Below are 17,542 nucleotides of genomic sequence, written 5' to 3' on the forward strand. Positions count from 1 at the left end.
AGTTTCATCTCATCTGCTGAGGCTGACCTAGTGGTAGTAACTGCCTGGAAACTGTCAAGAATGACAGGATCCCAGGCTAATAGAAAAAGATACTATTGAAATTTGATGAAAGGTTTCTCCTGACTAATGGGTGGATGGATACTGGAATAGATGGATAATGGAATGGGTAGATACTGGTATAAATTGAACATACCTGCCATCCTTAAATTCTAAGGAATTTATAAGCAGAGGCATAGAAGTCTGAGAAATACCAGTATCAGCACAATAATTAGACAGTTCTTGGTAGTTGGAAGTGGTGGGTCTATATTTGGGGGTGATGGCAGCAGCAGATTAGAGACTCAGTTCGAGAGACTCGTTAGAAAGCTCAGTATCACAAAGTGCCTTAAAAAAAAAAAAAAAAAAAAACTTTTATTGGAGTATAGTTGATTTACATCATTGTATCTCATTGGAAAAGACTCTGAAAAAAAAAAGAAAAGACTCTGATGCTAGGAGGGATTGGGGGCAGGAGAAGCAGGGGACAACAGAGGATGAGATGGCTGGATGGCATCACTGACTCGATGGACGTGAGTCTCAGTGAACTCCGGGAGTTGGTGATGGACAGGGAGGCCTGGTGTGCTGCGATTCATGGGATTGCAAAGAGTCAGACACGACTGAGCGACTGATCTGATCTGATCTGATCTGATCTGATTGCTCTCTACTGTTTAGCAAAGTGATTCAGTTATATACATACGTACATCCACTCTTTTTAGTTTCTCTGCCCATTATAGGTTATCTCAAACTGCCTTGATGACCTTATAAACACTTTTTTTTAGAAAAATATATTTTTATTGAAGGATAATTGCTTGTCCATATTATGTTGACTTCTGCCATACATCAACATGAATCAGTCATAGGTATACATATGGTACACACTCTTTATACTGCTGTTTATACCCTGTTCTCTGTTTGACTTTTTAAATAAGCACATGTTAGCTGCCCGCACCTAAAAATACATGGAAGTGGTAGTGTTCTTCTATGCTCCTTTGGTTTTCTTTACTTCAAAACTTTCTTGTAAGAAAAGGTCACAAAGTACTAAGAGAACCTACAATAAATACTTTGCAAATTAAATTGGAGAATGTTTTCAGATAAAATAAAAACCAAGTCCTGTGACAGTATGGATTTTGTTTTACAAAGGTCAAAATCATCGCATAAAGATTTTTTTTTTTTGCTACAAAGAGAACATCCAGAGTTATTTCTATCTTTTTCTAAGGATCCACAGCATAAGAAAATGAGGAAAACATCATTATGCACTTCCAGAATTTAGCTTTCCAGAGAGAATCTGTGTGGTGTTCCAGAGGGCTTCGCTCTGTCACAGAGCACAGTATTGAAAACTGTCCCTAAGTCCTTAACTGCATGATACTGAAATGCCCTTCTGGATATGTTTTTGCCACCATTATAATATTTTTCTTTGGAAACCTGAGCACCAAAGGAGGAGGAAATGGGAACCCACTCCAGTATTCTTGCCTGGGGAGTCCCATGGACAGAGGAGCCTGGCAGGCTACAGTCCACGGGGTCACAAAGAGTCAGACATGACTGAGCACACAGGCAAACACACACCACTCACTCTAGAGGTTCTCACCCCCTCTCGTTGACGTTGGAAAAGACAGCAAAGGATTCCGGAAGCCCTTCCTAGGGCAGGTCTCCAAGGATATAGGTGAGTTGGGAAGTCAGGGCTGCTTCTCCTGGGAGATGGCTTCCCAGTGGTAAGGATGACAGCAGAAAAGAGGAACAAGTGGAGGCAACTGACCTTGCCCAGCCAAGGAAGAGAACAGAAACCACGGGAGCCCTTATCCGTCATGAGCAAAAGTCTCTCTCATTCTTCTCAAAATCTGAGTTTGAGAATTGCAGGTCCAGGATTGCAGGACCGATAACTCAAAAGATTCCTGACCCTGGTCATCCTTGGAGCAGGCGGTCGTTCCACAGGAAGTCATAGATCGAGAAGATACCGTAGGATGCCACTGCTCCGCCCCGCTGCAACATTCCACTTTGCAAGGAAGATCCCAGGGTCCTTTGTCTAGATCAGGGCCAGGAGAGGCATCACTGCCACGTACCATGGTCCACAGGCTTAGGAAGCCGCCTCAGACACTGCAAGGCACAGAGCTTTAGGGAAGAAACTGAAAATGCAGAAGCCAAAGGTGGTTTCACCGGAGTCCGCGATGGGTCCAGGGTGGGTCCCAGGGATGGCCAAGTTGCATTTATTTTCTTCCCCTGCCTTACGTATGCTTTTCCCCTGAAGAAATGATTCCGAAAAAACTAAAATGGGGGAAAGAGGAAAAATTTTCCTGAAATAAATCAACGCATGTGCTTACCACTTATTCAGTTGAGCACATCTCCAATAGTACATACGATTCATAACCTTTCCTGGAGGTAGGTATATTCACCCTCATTTTCCAGATGGGAATCCCAAGGCACAGAGAGGTACAGTGACTTACTGAGATCACACAGCTAACTAATATCTGCATCAAGCTTGTTGGCCATGTCTCTCCCGTATTTCTTTCTTTTTTTTTTGGATGTGAACCATTTCTAAAGTCTTTATTGAATTTGTTGCAATATTGCTTCTGTTGTTTATGTTTTGGATTTTTTTGGCCCTGAGCCATGTGGGATCTTAACTCCGTGACCAGGGATTGAATCTATACCCCCTGCACTAGAAAGCAAAGTCCTAACCACTGGACTACCAGAAAAGTCCCATCTCCGATATTTCTAAAGCTCCCTTTTGAGTATGCCGTGCTGCCTCCATTCCTGATCTGAAACCAGGCTCCACTACCAAACCCCATTGGAAAAAGAAAAGATGAGCATGTGATGGGCTGGGTGGTGGGCTCCTACCAACCCCCTCTGACTAAGGCAGGGGGCTTCCCTGGGTGTCCCCATCCTGCGCTCGGGGGTGTGGCTGTGTTTTCATTTCTCTGCCTTTCTCGTTTGTGTTGCCATGAGTCCCCAGGTGTAGCAAGCGTGCCTGTTCCCAAACCAGATACCATCTCTCTCTCTCTCTTCCGTAGGCACCGTGCTGTTGTGCCAGGCAAACCAGGAGGGATCTTCCATGTACAGTGCCCCCAGTTCACTTGTATATACTTCCGCAAGTAAGCCCGTTCGCGTGGCTCTTTTTTGTTTTGTGATATAAACCTGAGTCTAATCACCTTCCCTCCCATGTAAGTGCTCTCCCCCTCCCTCCACACCCCCCTCCCTTCTGGCTTTCTGCGAGGTGAAGCTGATCTTCACAAGCATGTCTCCATCTTTCCCTGTTGCCTTAGCATCTAACCCCTCTGCTCATTACCTCTGAATCCTTGCCCCAGCCATTCTCTGTTAGACCTTTGTCAGGACGGGGGGCCAATGGATGGGACGCTGGGCTTTGGGTTGGGGGCACAGGGGTGGGAGGGAGGGCACAGGTGGTTGCCTGCCTTCTGTCACAGCTTTGCAAATGTATGTGAAAATAACTTACATAAAATATGCAGGCCATCCAAGTGGCACCCTAGCCTCACAAAAGGTGCTTGGTTGGTACTTGTGGGCATGGTGTTCTCATGGTGGGAAATATCACTAGCCTGTGGCCGGAGACTCGTTTGCAAGGCTGTATTATCCTTTGTGATTCCATTGAAGAGGAGGAAATGAGAGGAATGTGTGGTTCTCCCCCATTTAACTGGGGGTGGGGGGAAGAAATAATAATTTTAAAGCACTTTAATAGGTATGATTATAGCCACAAATTCCTAGAAGGAGGAGACCGAAAAATCAATGTGGAAGAAGAAATCACAGTGTTGGCAAGAAAAGACCAAGGATTCCTCTGCTGGGGATGGGTCCTCTAGGGTGGAGATGTAGTACCCTACTCCCACCCCAACTCCCAGAGCAGGTTGAAGAATTCAAGGTCTTGCTGAGTCCACCATGGTTCTCCAGCTGGTTGGCCCCTCCTCACAGTCCCTTGGCACAGCCAAGAAAGACCTTCCCATCTCTTTCATACAATGTGTCTACACCCTATGGAATCTCTGTAACTTCCCAATGGGTCCCCACTGGGATAGATGATCAAGAGTGAGTCTGGGGGCCAGAGGGGAGGTGGGCTGCTTCTGAGATCAGCTAGAGGAGGGGGTGGGTGGGGGTCAGAGGCAACAGCTCAGAGTAATTAGGATAAGAGACTGAGGGGAATCTTTACCAGCTACCAAGGTCAAGCATCTCAATTCCCAAAGGCTGAGACAAACCAAACTCTTTGCTGTCGGGGCAAAGGTTAGAAACAGTCACCGGGAAGCCAAACCCGAGGGTCCCTGAAGGCATCGGGTCATGGGGGCGTCCCAGTTGTTTCTCCCAAGCAGAGTGTAATCTTCAGCAGAAGCTTTGACAGTCCTTAAATGCAAGGTATTTTTCTGTGTTCCCGGAGAAGCCCAAATCTAACCATATTGGCAAGAAATGGTTCTTCCTGAATTTATGAACATTGCCCCATGGCCAGTGTAAATTGCATCTGTCTCCTAGAATTAGAAAGCTACTGCACCTTTTCACAGGCTCAAGCCTGTTTAATCCTCATAGTCTGCACCAGGTAGGTATTACCCTATTTGCTTTTCAGCTGAGGAGGTGGAGGGCAATGAGAAGTGGAGTGATTTGCCCAGGATCATACAGCCAGGATATCACACAGCCAGGATGTGGTTTTTTTGAACTTGGGGAGATTTTTCAATCATTGTCTGTTTTCCTGGCTCCATTTGACGCTAAATTTTATCATCTTTCCATGGAACCTGTTTCTCCTTCTGTATGAATTTTATTTTCTATAGTAAAGAGGGTGACCCAAAACTCACCATAGGATATGGTATATTATTTGGGGTTTTCTCTAACATTGTCCTATAGAATGAAGGACTGTCTAGAATGAAGTGTTCTAGACCTGCATGGCTCAGTACATGGTGTGGGTGGGCCCAAGGCATAGAATTTTAAATTTCATTAAATTTTAATTAATGTTACTCTAGCCTCATGGGCTGACGGCTACCATTTTGGGGAATGTGGCTCTCTATGTAATATGTATATTTCACTTTCCTTTATAGATATGAAAAACAAACAAATTTATTCCAAGAAAGGTCTAGTTTGAATTAGTATAGCTCTTCTAAAGTGACTTGAGGAAAATGTGTGTCATAAAAGTTAAACATGAAAATATGTCACAAATTCTCTGAATTAATAAATGGGTAGCAAATACAGGGGACATAAAATCCTCTAAATCGGGGATCGGCAAACCACACCCTCCAGGTCAAATCCAACCCCCGTCCTGGTTTTGTAATGCTGGTAAACCAAGAATGACTTACTAGATTTTTCAAAGGACTAAAAAAAAAAAAGCAAAACCAAAAAATAGTATATGACAGACATAAAAACAAAAGATAGCTCAGTTGTGACCGACTCTCTGCAATGCTATGAACTGTAACCTGCCTGGCTCCTTTGTCCATGGGAGTTTCCAGGCAAGAATACTGGAGTGGGTTGCCATTTCCTCCTCCAGGGGTGATTCCCAACCCAGGGATCAAACCCCCATCTCTTATGTCTCCTGTTTTGGCAGGCGGATTCTTTACCATTAGCACCACCTGGGGAGCCCATATGATGATAGACACAGATGTCCCACAAAAGCCTAAAATATTGACCGCCTGGCTCTTTACAAAAAAGTGTGCTGATCTCTGATTTAAATGGTCAGTTTTATTATTGAAAATACAAAACGGCAATATCATGTCACTGGTTATAATGAGACTTTTTTCCCCTGGAGTTTCAAAGTAAAAATTTATAATAATTATAGAAACTGCATCATGTGTGTCCAAGGCCCTTCAGTTTTAAATTGCACGATCCGTCATATTACCTACACATTTTTCATCCTATTATTTTCACTTATTATCATGTCAGATGCACTTTATGAAAATATGTTAATGGCCTCATAATAATCTATTGTTTAATGATATTATATTTTAATCTATCCACCCACTGCATTGTTGGGTACTCACGTTGATGGCAATTTTTCAAAAACATTAAAAGAAAATAAATGTCCTTGCATACACCTAGTATATAATCATTTTAAAGAAAACAATTAATAAATAACTAATCCTACTGCATGTGGGCTCAGTCACTCAGTCGTGTCCGACTCTTTGTGACCCCATAGACTGTAGCGTGCCAGGCTCCTCCATCCATGGGATTCTCCAGGCAAGAATACTGGAACAGGTTGCCATTTCCTCCTCCAGCAGATCTTCCTGCTGCTGCTGCTAAGTCACTTTAGTTGTGTCCAACTCTGTGGGACCCCATAGACAGCAGCCCACCAGGCTCCCCTGTCCCTGGGATTCTCCAGGCAAGAACACTGGAGTGGGTTGCCATTTCCTTCTCCGATGCATGAAAGTGAAAAGTGAAAGTGAAGTCACTCAGTCGTGTCTGACTCTTAGCAACCCCATAGACTGCAGCCCACCAGGCTCCTCCGTCCATGGGATTTTCCAGGCAAGAGTACTAGAGTGGGTTGCCATTGCCTTCTCCGAGCAGATCTTCCTGACCAGGGATCAAACCCAGGTCTCCTGCATTGACAGGTGGATTCTTTACCACTGAGCCACCTGGGAAGCCCAGCTAATCCTACTGCCCCATAACAAAGCCAAACAAAAACTAGTTTCTTGCATTAAGCATCTTCATTTGTCAATCTCTTCAGCGAAAGTATTCAGATCAACAAGCTCAATTTTTTTTTTTTTTCGGTTGATACTTTGTAAGGACAGCCAACCCTGAGACCCCTCCTTTCCACTTGAGTTCCAAGTTTCATCTTGAGGCAGTGGCTCTGAGTATATAAAGATGTTCCATCCCTCCCTAAGACATGTTGCTGAGGTTTCCTTTCTGTTCAAGTTCTCAGAATCAACAATGCCTTTTGGAGCTGGACTGTTTGGAGTTAGCTGACTTCTTTGTATCATTCATTTATATTTTCTTTTCCAGATCAAGGTGTCCATTCTAGTTACAAAGTCACACCCTATTTTCTATAAATAATTCAGCCAGAAACTAAGGGTTCGTTCTTACAGGTGTGCACACACAGTCTGGGGACCCAAGCACCATCACCTAAGACTTTTCCTGACTCCAGGTCTGACATCCACAGGGCTGAGAGTCAGGGGCCTCATCTTGGAGATCTGAACAGTGTGGCCTTTCTTTCTCTAAGAATCCAGCCTTCTTCCCCAAAGCTGAGGCTCCCTTAGGTCTTAGCAGCTTTTTTTTTTTTAAGGGTACACCAGTGTTTCAACTTGAAAATGCATGTGTTTCTCATTTTTATCTAACAGTTGTGCTCCTGAAGCAAGATGTGTGTAAATGGCACTTTTATCAATGGGATGCTTTGTGTTAGGACTTGCAAGATTACACCCAAGTTTGTACTTTTTTCTATGGATCTTCAGCTGGCCTTGGATGTTTTAGGCTTAAATTGTCCTTCTGCCTAGCCCAATAGCTAATCATCTGTAAATAACACCCATAAATGCAGTAGGAGAGATGGTTTTTAAAGGAACCCTGCTGAATTAATCTGTAATGAAAACAATTCTACCGAAGTTATCTGTTTTTTATGATGCATTTATGCATAATGGGTTTCCTCCCCCACCCCCCTCCTCATAATATGTCCCAGGACGTTGAAAGCATTAAGAGAACGATTTTCACTCGGAGCTCGATGTCCACACAATCCAATCCCACGTTTTCTCCCATCGCACTCCCACTGAGTCCAGCATTTCCTCCTTTTCCCCAAACTTGAGCCTCCTGTGAAACCCACTTCAAGCTGTGTCCCAGAACATCAGGCATCCTTTTTCATGTCCTGATAAACCACTTCCATCCATAGCGTATCAGACTTAAGTAAAGTCTGATCAAAAGTCTGGAGAATTAGGTAAGACTACCTTGGACCAAATGGAAAACATTTAATGTCAGTATTTTTGTCTTAAAATATTAACCTTTCCTACTCACAAATCAGAAAGAGACTCATGGACTTAGAGAATGAACTTATGGTTGCTGGGAAGGAAGGGATAGTTAGGGAGTTTGGGATGGACATAAACACACTGCTATTTTTAAAGTGGATAATCAACAAGGACCTACTGTAGCACAGAGAACTCTGCTCAGTGTTAAGTGGCAGCCTGGATGGGAGGGGAATGTGAGGGAGCATGGATACATGCATATGTATGGCCGAGTCCCTTTGCTGTGTCCACTGGAAACCATCACAACATTGTTAATTGGCTATACCCTAATATAAAATTAAAAGTTCAAAAAAAATAACCTTTAATCAACTAAGTTTAATTACATAAAATTATTTTAGTGACTTTCAAGTAACTAATTAATTCATTAACATTGTGCTTTGCTTTGTGTAACAAACCATGCAACCCCTCAACAGAGAGCTTTGGGGAAAGTAGGGGCAGGGCTGAGGGCCTGCTCAGGGTACCCTCTTCCTAGGGCTGGGGGTCTGGAGGCTCCTTCTGTTGGCACTAAGTATATTATTATCCTCTCTGCATATGGTTGCTTACATCAAAAACAGCTTTAGGCTGAGTCTTCATTAGTCTTTATCAAATAATCCAAAGTATTGGTAAATATGGGGCTTCCTTGGTGGATTTTCAGACAGAATAGAATCTGCCTGCAATGCAGGCGACTCAAGTTCCATTCCTGATGCCCTGGAAGATTCCCTGGAGGAGGAAATGGCAACCCACTCCAGTATTCTTGCCTGGGAAATCCCATGAACAGAAGAGTCTGGTGGGCTAGAGTCCATGTGGTCCCAAAGAGTCGGACACAACTGAGTGACATTCACTCACTCTCATTCCTAATGGTATACATAGATAAATTATATTTGAGTAGATGTATTAAAAATTAACAAAATCAAATATACTGACAGCCAAGTATTTCTCTGTTAAATAGTTATACACTTGAGAAAATTGGAGATAATTTATATATACAAATCTGATCCAAGAAAATGCCTGAATCTAAAATCGTGTAACGTCAACTATTTACAAACCCTCTGCGTAAATCAAGCACCAACATTTGTGAGAGGTAAATTTCTCCCTCTTCTAAAGTTCTCCAAGTAATTATTCAACAGTTGTTGTTCAGTCGCAAAGTCGTGTCCGACTATTTGCGACCCCACAGACTGCAGCTCAACAGCTCTTGGGAGCTCTTAAATTTATTTACTTTTGATTTAGTGTACCTTCGGGCATCCTTAATCCTGACCTGAAGAAAGAAAGAAAAAAAAAAAATGGCTTCAGGCAGAAATAGCAAGGTAAAAATTCTATCACCTTTTCTTCCAAATTAAGACGTTATTTCCATTTTTCCCAGTTGAAATATTGAGGTAAGTCATTAGTTCCGTGAATGGGACTAATGGAACATCCACTCCAGTATGGATTAGCAAAGTCAGCTCTCACGGATTCTTATTTCCCCATGGGGTAGATGTGTGCAGAAGCAGGTCAATGTCACTTGCTTTATTTTGTCTTTCCAGTTTCATAAATAGATTTTAAATTACAAAAGTAGCGTGTATTCACTGTAATGAGGGAAGCAGGCGAACACACACACACATATCTGTATGGAATGATCCAGTAATATCCCCCCACTTTGTCCCCAAACACATGCCTTTCAAGTAATCTGTAATCTGACTCCCTGGTAAGTTATCTTTCCACATTTTCTCCATAACAATGCAAATAGGACATACACCAGTGAAATGCGGGTGTGAGCAGTTTGTTTTCACCCAGAAGGAAGTCAGTAACATCCATATTAAATCCACATTACACATGTTGATCACATTTTGTGTCACTTAATATCACATTTGGGCTTCTCCCATGGCTCAAGGGGTGAAGAATCCATTTGTAATACAGGAGACCTGGGTTCAGTCCCTGGGTTGGGAAGATCCCTTGTTGGAGGAAATGGCAACCCACTCCAGTATTCTTGCCTGGAAAATCCCATGATCAGAGGAACCTGGCAGGCTACTGTCTATGGGATCACAAAGGGTCGGACACAACTGAGCACACACACACAATAACACATTTTCACTATCTCCCATTAAGCGTTTTTGATAGTTTCATGCTGTTCCATGATGTGAGTGGTCCAGAGTTCATGCAGTCATCTCTGTCCACAAACTTTAAAGCTATGTCTTTTCCAGCCTCTCTCTGAAGGCTGCAGCACGTATCGTTACCTATACTCCAGCATACCTGTCCGTGTTCCGAATCCACATGGAGATCCCCAAATACAGTTGTGAGCTTCATCCCACATTCTTGCCAGCACCTGCATCGTTTGCTCTTTTCTATAATTTTGCAAACCAGGTGGGTGAAAAATACCATCAAGCTTCCTCTAGTTGCCTGTGCCTGTCTTTTAGTGAGGAACATCATCTTTCACATACTTAATTGTCATTCGGATGTTACCTCTTGTGGATTTCCAATGCACATCTGCTCGCTTCTCTTCCAAGTTTTCCTCATTTTATTTTTAATTCACATCAAGTGGTAATTATTATTTATTTATTTATTTATTTATTTGGTATATGGGATCTTAGATCCCCTGATCAGGGATTGGACCCACAGACCCTGCATTGGAAGCACAGAGACTTAACCACTAGACTACCAGGGAGACCCAAGAAGTAATTATTTGTGAAGTACATTACCTGTGAATAATGTAAATGTTACAAAATTAATTCCTGTGTTGGCCAGTTGATTCTGCTTGCATTCCACCCTACATTTTTAGTTCTGTAAGTCAATGAATTTGTCCTTTCCTTTTTTACCAGCTTAGACATCATATTAGATGACTAGAGCCTTGACTTTGGGCTCACTGCATCACACATCAAACTCCCACTGACTATCTGTTTTACATATGGCAATGTAAATGTTTCAGTGCTGTTCTCTCAAATCATCCCAACCTTTCTTTCCACTGTCTCCAAAAGTCTGTTCTTTAAAGTCTGGGTCTGTTTTGCTGCCCTGCTAGTAGGATTTGAGTACCATCTTTCTAAATTCCATATTTTGGTATGGAATATCCATATGCGTTAATATGCAATACTTATCTTTCTCTTTCTGACTTACCACTCTGTATAATAGGCTCTGGGTTCATCCACCTCATCAGAACTGAATTCAATGTGTTCCTTTTTATAGCTGAGTAATATTCCATTGTGTTTCTGTACCACAACTTCCTTATCCATTACTCTGTGGATAGACATCTAGATTGCTTCCATGACTGGCTATTGTAAACAGTGCTAAAATGAACATTGGGGTACATGTGTCTTTTTCAATTATGGTTTCCTCAGGATATATGCTCAGTAATGGGATTGATGGGTCATATGGTAGCTTTGTTCCTAGTTTGTTAAGGAATCTGCATACTGAAATTTTCATCCCTGGCAACAGGAAAAAAAATTTTTTATATCCCAGGCAAAAGCTCAAGGACCTAAATGTTATCAAAATGCAAAGGCATCTCCTCCTTGATTAACTTTTATGAAATTCAAGGGCAAGTGGGAGTGGCAAAGTTTTAATTGATGTATCGATTGCAGATTTTATGGCAGTAGTTATGTGGAATTCATAAAGCAGTGGCTTAAGTGGCAGAAACAAACGTCAATCAGGCCTGCCCTGTTCTACTTTCAGGTAATTGATAAAATTTCCATTGCTCTCTGTAATTAAAGTAACAGCCTAAATTCATTGATGACTTCCTCTTTCTTCTGCCCAACATAGAAAATGAGAGTAGGTGGGGTTCAGTTAATAGAAGGTGCCGGAACAGGTCTCTGTGCTACTGATAACATTGGTTTAATGAACCATGCCCTTCTTTCTCTCTTTTCAGTAACTCACACCTTCCTGGTGACGTCTGAGAGGCTTTTTCTAATGTTTTCTGGAGGAGTCGCTTCAAATAATAAACAGTACTGGGGTGAGGCCAGTGAATTTTGTCTTTGGACAAAATTTAAAGAAGCGCAAAGAAACTCAGTCATCAAGGACTTCCCTGGTGGGTCCAATTGTTAAGACTCCTTGCTCCCAATGCAGGAGTCCTGGGTTCTATCCCCGGTCAGGGAACTAGATCCCACATGCCACAACTGAAATTTCACATGCTACAGTTGAGACCCAGTGCAGCCAAATTAATAAACATTAAAAGCAACACAAAACTCAATCATCAAGGTAAATAACATTTTAAAGCAATAGTTTTTTTTTTTTGAAAAAAAGGAAATGATTGGGAAAAGATCCACGATCAGCAAAATATCAAAATTTTCCATAAAAACAAGATGAATATTATTGTTTTCTTTTCATGTAGGATCCAATATGGCACAGCCAAGCACTTCTTTATTTAAATTTTGAGTTGGTTTATCACCAATTCATTAATAATCATTTAATTTTTTTTAAAAGTTGCATGAAAATATGATCGATCCTAATTACTGAGTTTTTGGTGCTGTGTCCCCATTACATTTTTAAGCTCAAAGTGAGTCCTAGTTCCAGCTCCGAAATAAAAGATAATAATTATAATGGTAACGATCAATGGTTTTTGAGCACTTACTATATGTTAGGCATTTTGCTTGCTGTGCTAAGTCACTTCAGTCGTGTCTGATTCTTTGAGACCCCATAGACTGTAGTCTGCCAGGCTCCTCTATCCATGGGATTCTTCAGGCAAGAATACTGGATTGGGTTGCCATGCCCTCCTCCAGAGGACCTTCCCTACCTAGGTATTGAATCTGCATCTCTTACATCTCCTGCATTGGCATGCAGGTTCTTTACCACTAGTGCCGCCTAAGCCCTTCATATGAACATTCTCACTTAATACAGGAAATCTATGCTCTAGGCGTGATTATTATGCCTATTTTCTCACATGAGAAAATGTAGGCTTCAAGAGATTGAAGAACTTGGCTGTGGTCATTCAGCTGGATCAAGGATGAACCAGTCTGACTGAATCCTGAGTTTTCCATCTTTCCCACTCTAAACTTACACACCAGAGATTCCTTGTTCTGTTCCTGGAAAAGTCTGAGCAGAGAGAGGTCAGATGGACCTTCTAGACAGCTCTCCATCTTCAGCATTCAAGCTCTGAGGCTGGGCTCTCTCCTTTCCATCCCAAGATCCCTGGAGAGCCCTTTTTTCTCTGTCTGTTCTTTGGCAAAACTATTCTTTGAAAAGTCAGATAGTCAATATTTCCATCTTTGTGGCTTATCTAGTCTCCATTGCAACTACTCAGTTCAGTCCTCATAGCTTGAAAGTAGCCACGGACAATACATAAATGAATGGGTGTGACTGGGCTTCCCATAACAGTTTATTTACAGAAACAGTCTTTGTGCCAGATGGCCCAGAGGGCCATAGTTTATCATCTCCTTCATCAGGCCATCATTCTCCTCTGACATGGCAGGGCCCAGGGCAGCTGGCTGCTGGGGTGGAGGTAAAAGGAGACTTCCTTTTGAATTCTTGTGTCTCTTTTGCCTTTTGTACCATTTGATCACATTTTATAACGAATAATGTTAGGTAGGCACAGAAAGAGAATCCCCTTCTCCTGATCCACAGTAAGGTAAGATCCGTGCATACATTCAGTCTAGATACAATGCATTGACCTAGTTTTGCCCTCACAATAAACAATAAAGAAACACATCTGGATTTGGAGCCCTGATTTGGAGCTTTGACCTTCTCTAGGGCTTCCCTGGTGGCTCAGATGGTAAAGAATCTGCCTGTCATGCAGGAGACACAGGTTCAATTCCTGGGTCAGGAAGATACCCTGGAAGAGGAAATGGCAACCCACTGCAAAATTCTTGCCTGGGAAATCCCATGGACAGAGGAGCCTGGCAGGCTGCAGTCCATGGGGTTGCAAAGAGTTGGACATGGCTGAGCACAAGTGCGCAAACATACACAGTAATTCACTTGTATTTTTGATCCTTGCCTCCACCCCTGAACCCCAACCAGGTTAGCTCCTTTACTGACATCTGTGATCACTCCGGCTGGCCTATGATCACAGGCCTCTTGGTTGTTACTGTTATGTCCAATTTTTACTTTTTTTTTTTTTTTTTTTTACCAGTTTCAAGAAAAGTCTTAAAACACACTAGTTGAACACCCTCAGTTGTTCACAGGGAAAACTCAGCAAAGGAGAAGCCAGGATTCAGGCAACTGCTCTCCCAGCGCTTTGCTTATTAATCTCCATGCAGAAGAGGGCTTTTGTCTTTTTCAGACAGGGGTCTCACTTCTGCAATAGGCTGCCAGTTGCAAAAAAAAAAACTACCATCCGGTGGTGTGCCCCCAAACATCTTATTTGTCTTGATATTTCTTGCACAGAAATACATGTGACAGATAAGGAATCACTGGAGAATGGTTTGCTTTGTGTCAGACAAATATTAAAACAATAAACTACGTTGCCCTGGGATCCTCCTGCATGCACAGCCAGAGAACGAGGCTGAGATGAGATGTTTCTGAAAGACAGGGAGGTAGTCATTCCGGGGGAATTCCCTGGAAACTCCAGGTCCTGGGATAGCACCGACAGTATTTTTTCTTATGCGCATCCACACACAGCCTGGTGCAGAGCCCGCATGGAAATCCTTGATCATGACTGTGTTCTCCTTCCCCCAGCCCTGAGCAGAGGCCAGAGGCTCCTTGTTGACTGGTGAAAGTGAAAGTGTTAGTCACTCAGTCATGTCCAACTCTTTGTGACCCCATGGACTGTACCTCGCCAGGCTCTTCTATCCATGGAATTTTCCAGACAAGAATACTGGAGTGGGTAGCCATTCCCTTCTCCAGGGGATCTTCCCGACGCAGGGATCAAACACAGGTCCCTGCATTGCAGGCAGGTTCTTCACCCTCTGAGCCACCAGGGAACCGTGTATAGTAGTGTGTATATATTAATCCCGAACCCCTATTTTATACCCCACCTTGCCACTCTGGTGGCTGTAAGTTTATTTTCTATGTCTGCGCATCTGTTTCTGTTTTGTAAATAAATTCATTTACATATTTTTTTTTAGATTCCACATATAAATGATATCATATGATCTTTGTCTTTCTCTAATGTGGATTTAAAATGGGAAAAAAAAAAAAAAAACCTATACTGAGTTCAGAGCTGGGATCTTGTTTGATTCCTGGAAAGTAAAGTGGAGCAGCCTGATACACTGGTGCAGGTGTTCATGTTTAGGGAACCTGGCTTTGTAAGTGAAGCCAAGCCCTCCCCGTCTGCAGAGCTGGGAGTGAACAGCTTAGGAGGGAAGTAAGAACCCCGAGGGGACCTTCCCAGGTGGCGCTAGTGGCAGTGAACCCTCCTGCCAGTGCAGGTAAATGTAAGAGAAGTGGGTTCGATCCCTGGGTCGAGAAGATCCCCTGGATGAGGGCATGGCAAGCCACTGCAGTATTCTTGCTTGGAGAATCCCATAGACAGAGGAGCCTGACAGGCTACAGACCATGGGGTCGCAGTCAAACACACTCAGCCCCTAAGCAACAAGGACCCCCAAAGACACTCAAGCCCTGCAGTGGGATGCTTGGTATTTCTTGCATAGAAATATGTCCAACCCCAGAGAGGTGGTCCCCTCATTTCCCCTGCGTTATTTCTCTTCAAAAGCAGATTCCCCCACACACGGTAAAGATGCATGAAAGGAAACCGAACCTGGCATAGTTCCTTTAAATACAGTTGTTTTAACACTTGTATCATGAAGAACTCCAAAACACCATTGTCTGAAATCATGTTTTCATTCATGTAAAAGCAGTGACCTGCCAAGAGCTCTTTTATTGCTACTGGAGAACTTGGTGTGGCTTGTGTGCTAAGCCACTTCGACCCCGTGGATTGTGACCCTACAGGCTCCTCAGGCCATGGAATTCTCCAGACAAGAATACTGGAGTGGGTTGCCATTTCCTCCTCCAGGGGATCTTCCCGACCCAGGGATCGAGCCCGTGTCTCCGAAACCGTGTCTTCTGGGTCTCCTGTATTGCAGGTGGATTCTTTACTGCTGAGCCATTGGGGAAGCCCAAATACCTGCTTACCTGTGAGCATTAAGTGACATCCTTGTTTTAAAAGTTTTCAGGCTGCTTGAGGCATTGTAACTCCTCAAACAAATGGCTCTTCTTTCTTTTTCATTCTTAGATGTGATCTTTCCCAGGTGCTTTTGAAAGTTCACCAACAAAGCTGGCTTGGAAGGTTTATGTTATCTAGTGCCTGGACAACTGAACCATGTCTGAATGGCCCTCCTTCGACCTGGTCTAGGTGGGCATGTTGGGGAGGTCTCCAGCTGGGAAATCAGACAGGTGATCCCAGGTCCAGAAAGCACCTGTAAACCTCTGGGTTTGTTTGGGGACATTGCCCAGAGGATCAGGACTCAGTTTTCAAGTCTGGAGCTGGTTCTCAAAATCAGGTGGGGTTTGACATCACAGTGATGGCTGGCAGTGAAATGAACAATGCTTTTGCATCGCATTTCCATCCCGTGAGTCCCCATCAACCCCCATCTAGGGCCTCGGGTTCATGGAGCTGCAGCAGCCCCAGAGAACCATGGGAAATTCAGCCCAGCATAAGGGAGCTCATTTATCTCACTTGCCCCGCTTCCTACCTGGAGAGGCAATTCACCGAGCTTGCTGTTTCAGCCAGCTGTTAGCTAGATCATGAATGATTTAACAATTGAAGCTTTACTGTGTGTATGCACTCGATAAAGTAATTATTTATATAAATTATTAGCCTTTTTTTTCTCCCTCCACGGCTGCCTGCAAAAAGCTACATTGACACCAATACAGGTACTGTCAGAGGAATAGATGCTGGTAAATCGCTTCGTCCGAGTTACAGTAGGTCTCAGCATCTCAGGTCTTTGTCTCCCCAGGTTCCTTCTAAGGACAGAAAGCACTTTTGCAGAAGCCTTCTGAGGTCCTGCCGAGTCAAACCCTCCAAGATGGAGATGCATTCTTGTTTTGTTTTTTTTTTTCACTGAATGAAATGTTACAGAAACCCTGCCCAGGGGGCCGATGTCAATACATATAAGGAGATGGAACACAAAAAGGTCTTTAGCACAGAAAAAGATTCTCACTGCACATTTTAGCAGCCTTGGCCCTCCCCCCATGTCTGTTGGATTAATCTGCCCATTTGTAACCTGGGAGAAAAGAGACGACCAGCCCCTAACTTCAGGGGGTAAGTAGGAATCAGGGGGTAATTAGATAATATCCAAGGCTGCTGTCATCATTCAAACTCCTAAGTGTTGAAATAATATTCAGGTGTGTGAGCATTGTGGGGTTGAGAGGCGGTTTGTTGAGACTTCTTAAATTTATTAAGTTCAGAAACATGTCTACTTTGGGAACACCAAACTCACTGCTCAGAATGCATCCCTGTATCGGCATTACATGCTTTAATGTATATTTTTTACCTAGATGACTCATTTCTTTCCAAGGAAGAGACTATTTCTAACCAAGCTGTGAATCTAGTGACATTCAAGAAAGTGAGTTGCTCAGTCGTGTCTGACTCTTTGCGACCCCATGGATGGTACAGTCCATGGAATTCTCCAGGCCAGAATACTGGAGTGGGAAGCCTTTCCCTTCTCCAGGGGATCTTCCCAACCTAGGGATCGAACCCAGGTCTTCTGCATTGCAGGTGGATTCTTTACCAGCTGAGTCACAAGGGAAGCCCAAGATACTGGAGTGGGTAGCCTATCCCTTCTCTGGTG

The 17,542-nt window shown here is 43.2% G+C and overlaps 1 protein-coding gene across 19 annotated transcripts in view; it reads left to right on the top strand.

The window, feature by feature from the left end:
• The window catches only part of RBFOX1 (RNA binding fox-1 homolog 1), a 2,433,924-nt gene that overhangs the window by 2,336,207 nt on the left and 80,175 nt on the right, over positions 1-17,542 (top strand). For all 19 annotated transcript variants that reach the window (XM_024984898.2, XM_059881313.1, XM_059881315.1 and 16 more), the window contains one exon: positions 3,036-3,116. In XM_024984898.2, coding sequence (XP_024840666.1) covers positions 3,036-3,116 — 81 coding nt within the window. The remainder of the gene's footprint in view (positions 1-3,035; positions 3,117-17,542) is intronic.

Source organism: Bos taurus, chromosome 25 (genome assembly GCF_002263795.3).
Source record: "Bos taurus isolate L1 Dominette 01449 registration number 42190680 breed Hereford chromosome 25, ARS-UCD2.0, whole genome shotgun sequence".
Classification (NCBI taxonomy): Eukaryota; Metazoa; Chordata; class Mammalia; order Artiodactyla; family Bovidae; genus Bos; species Bos taurus.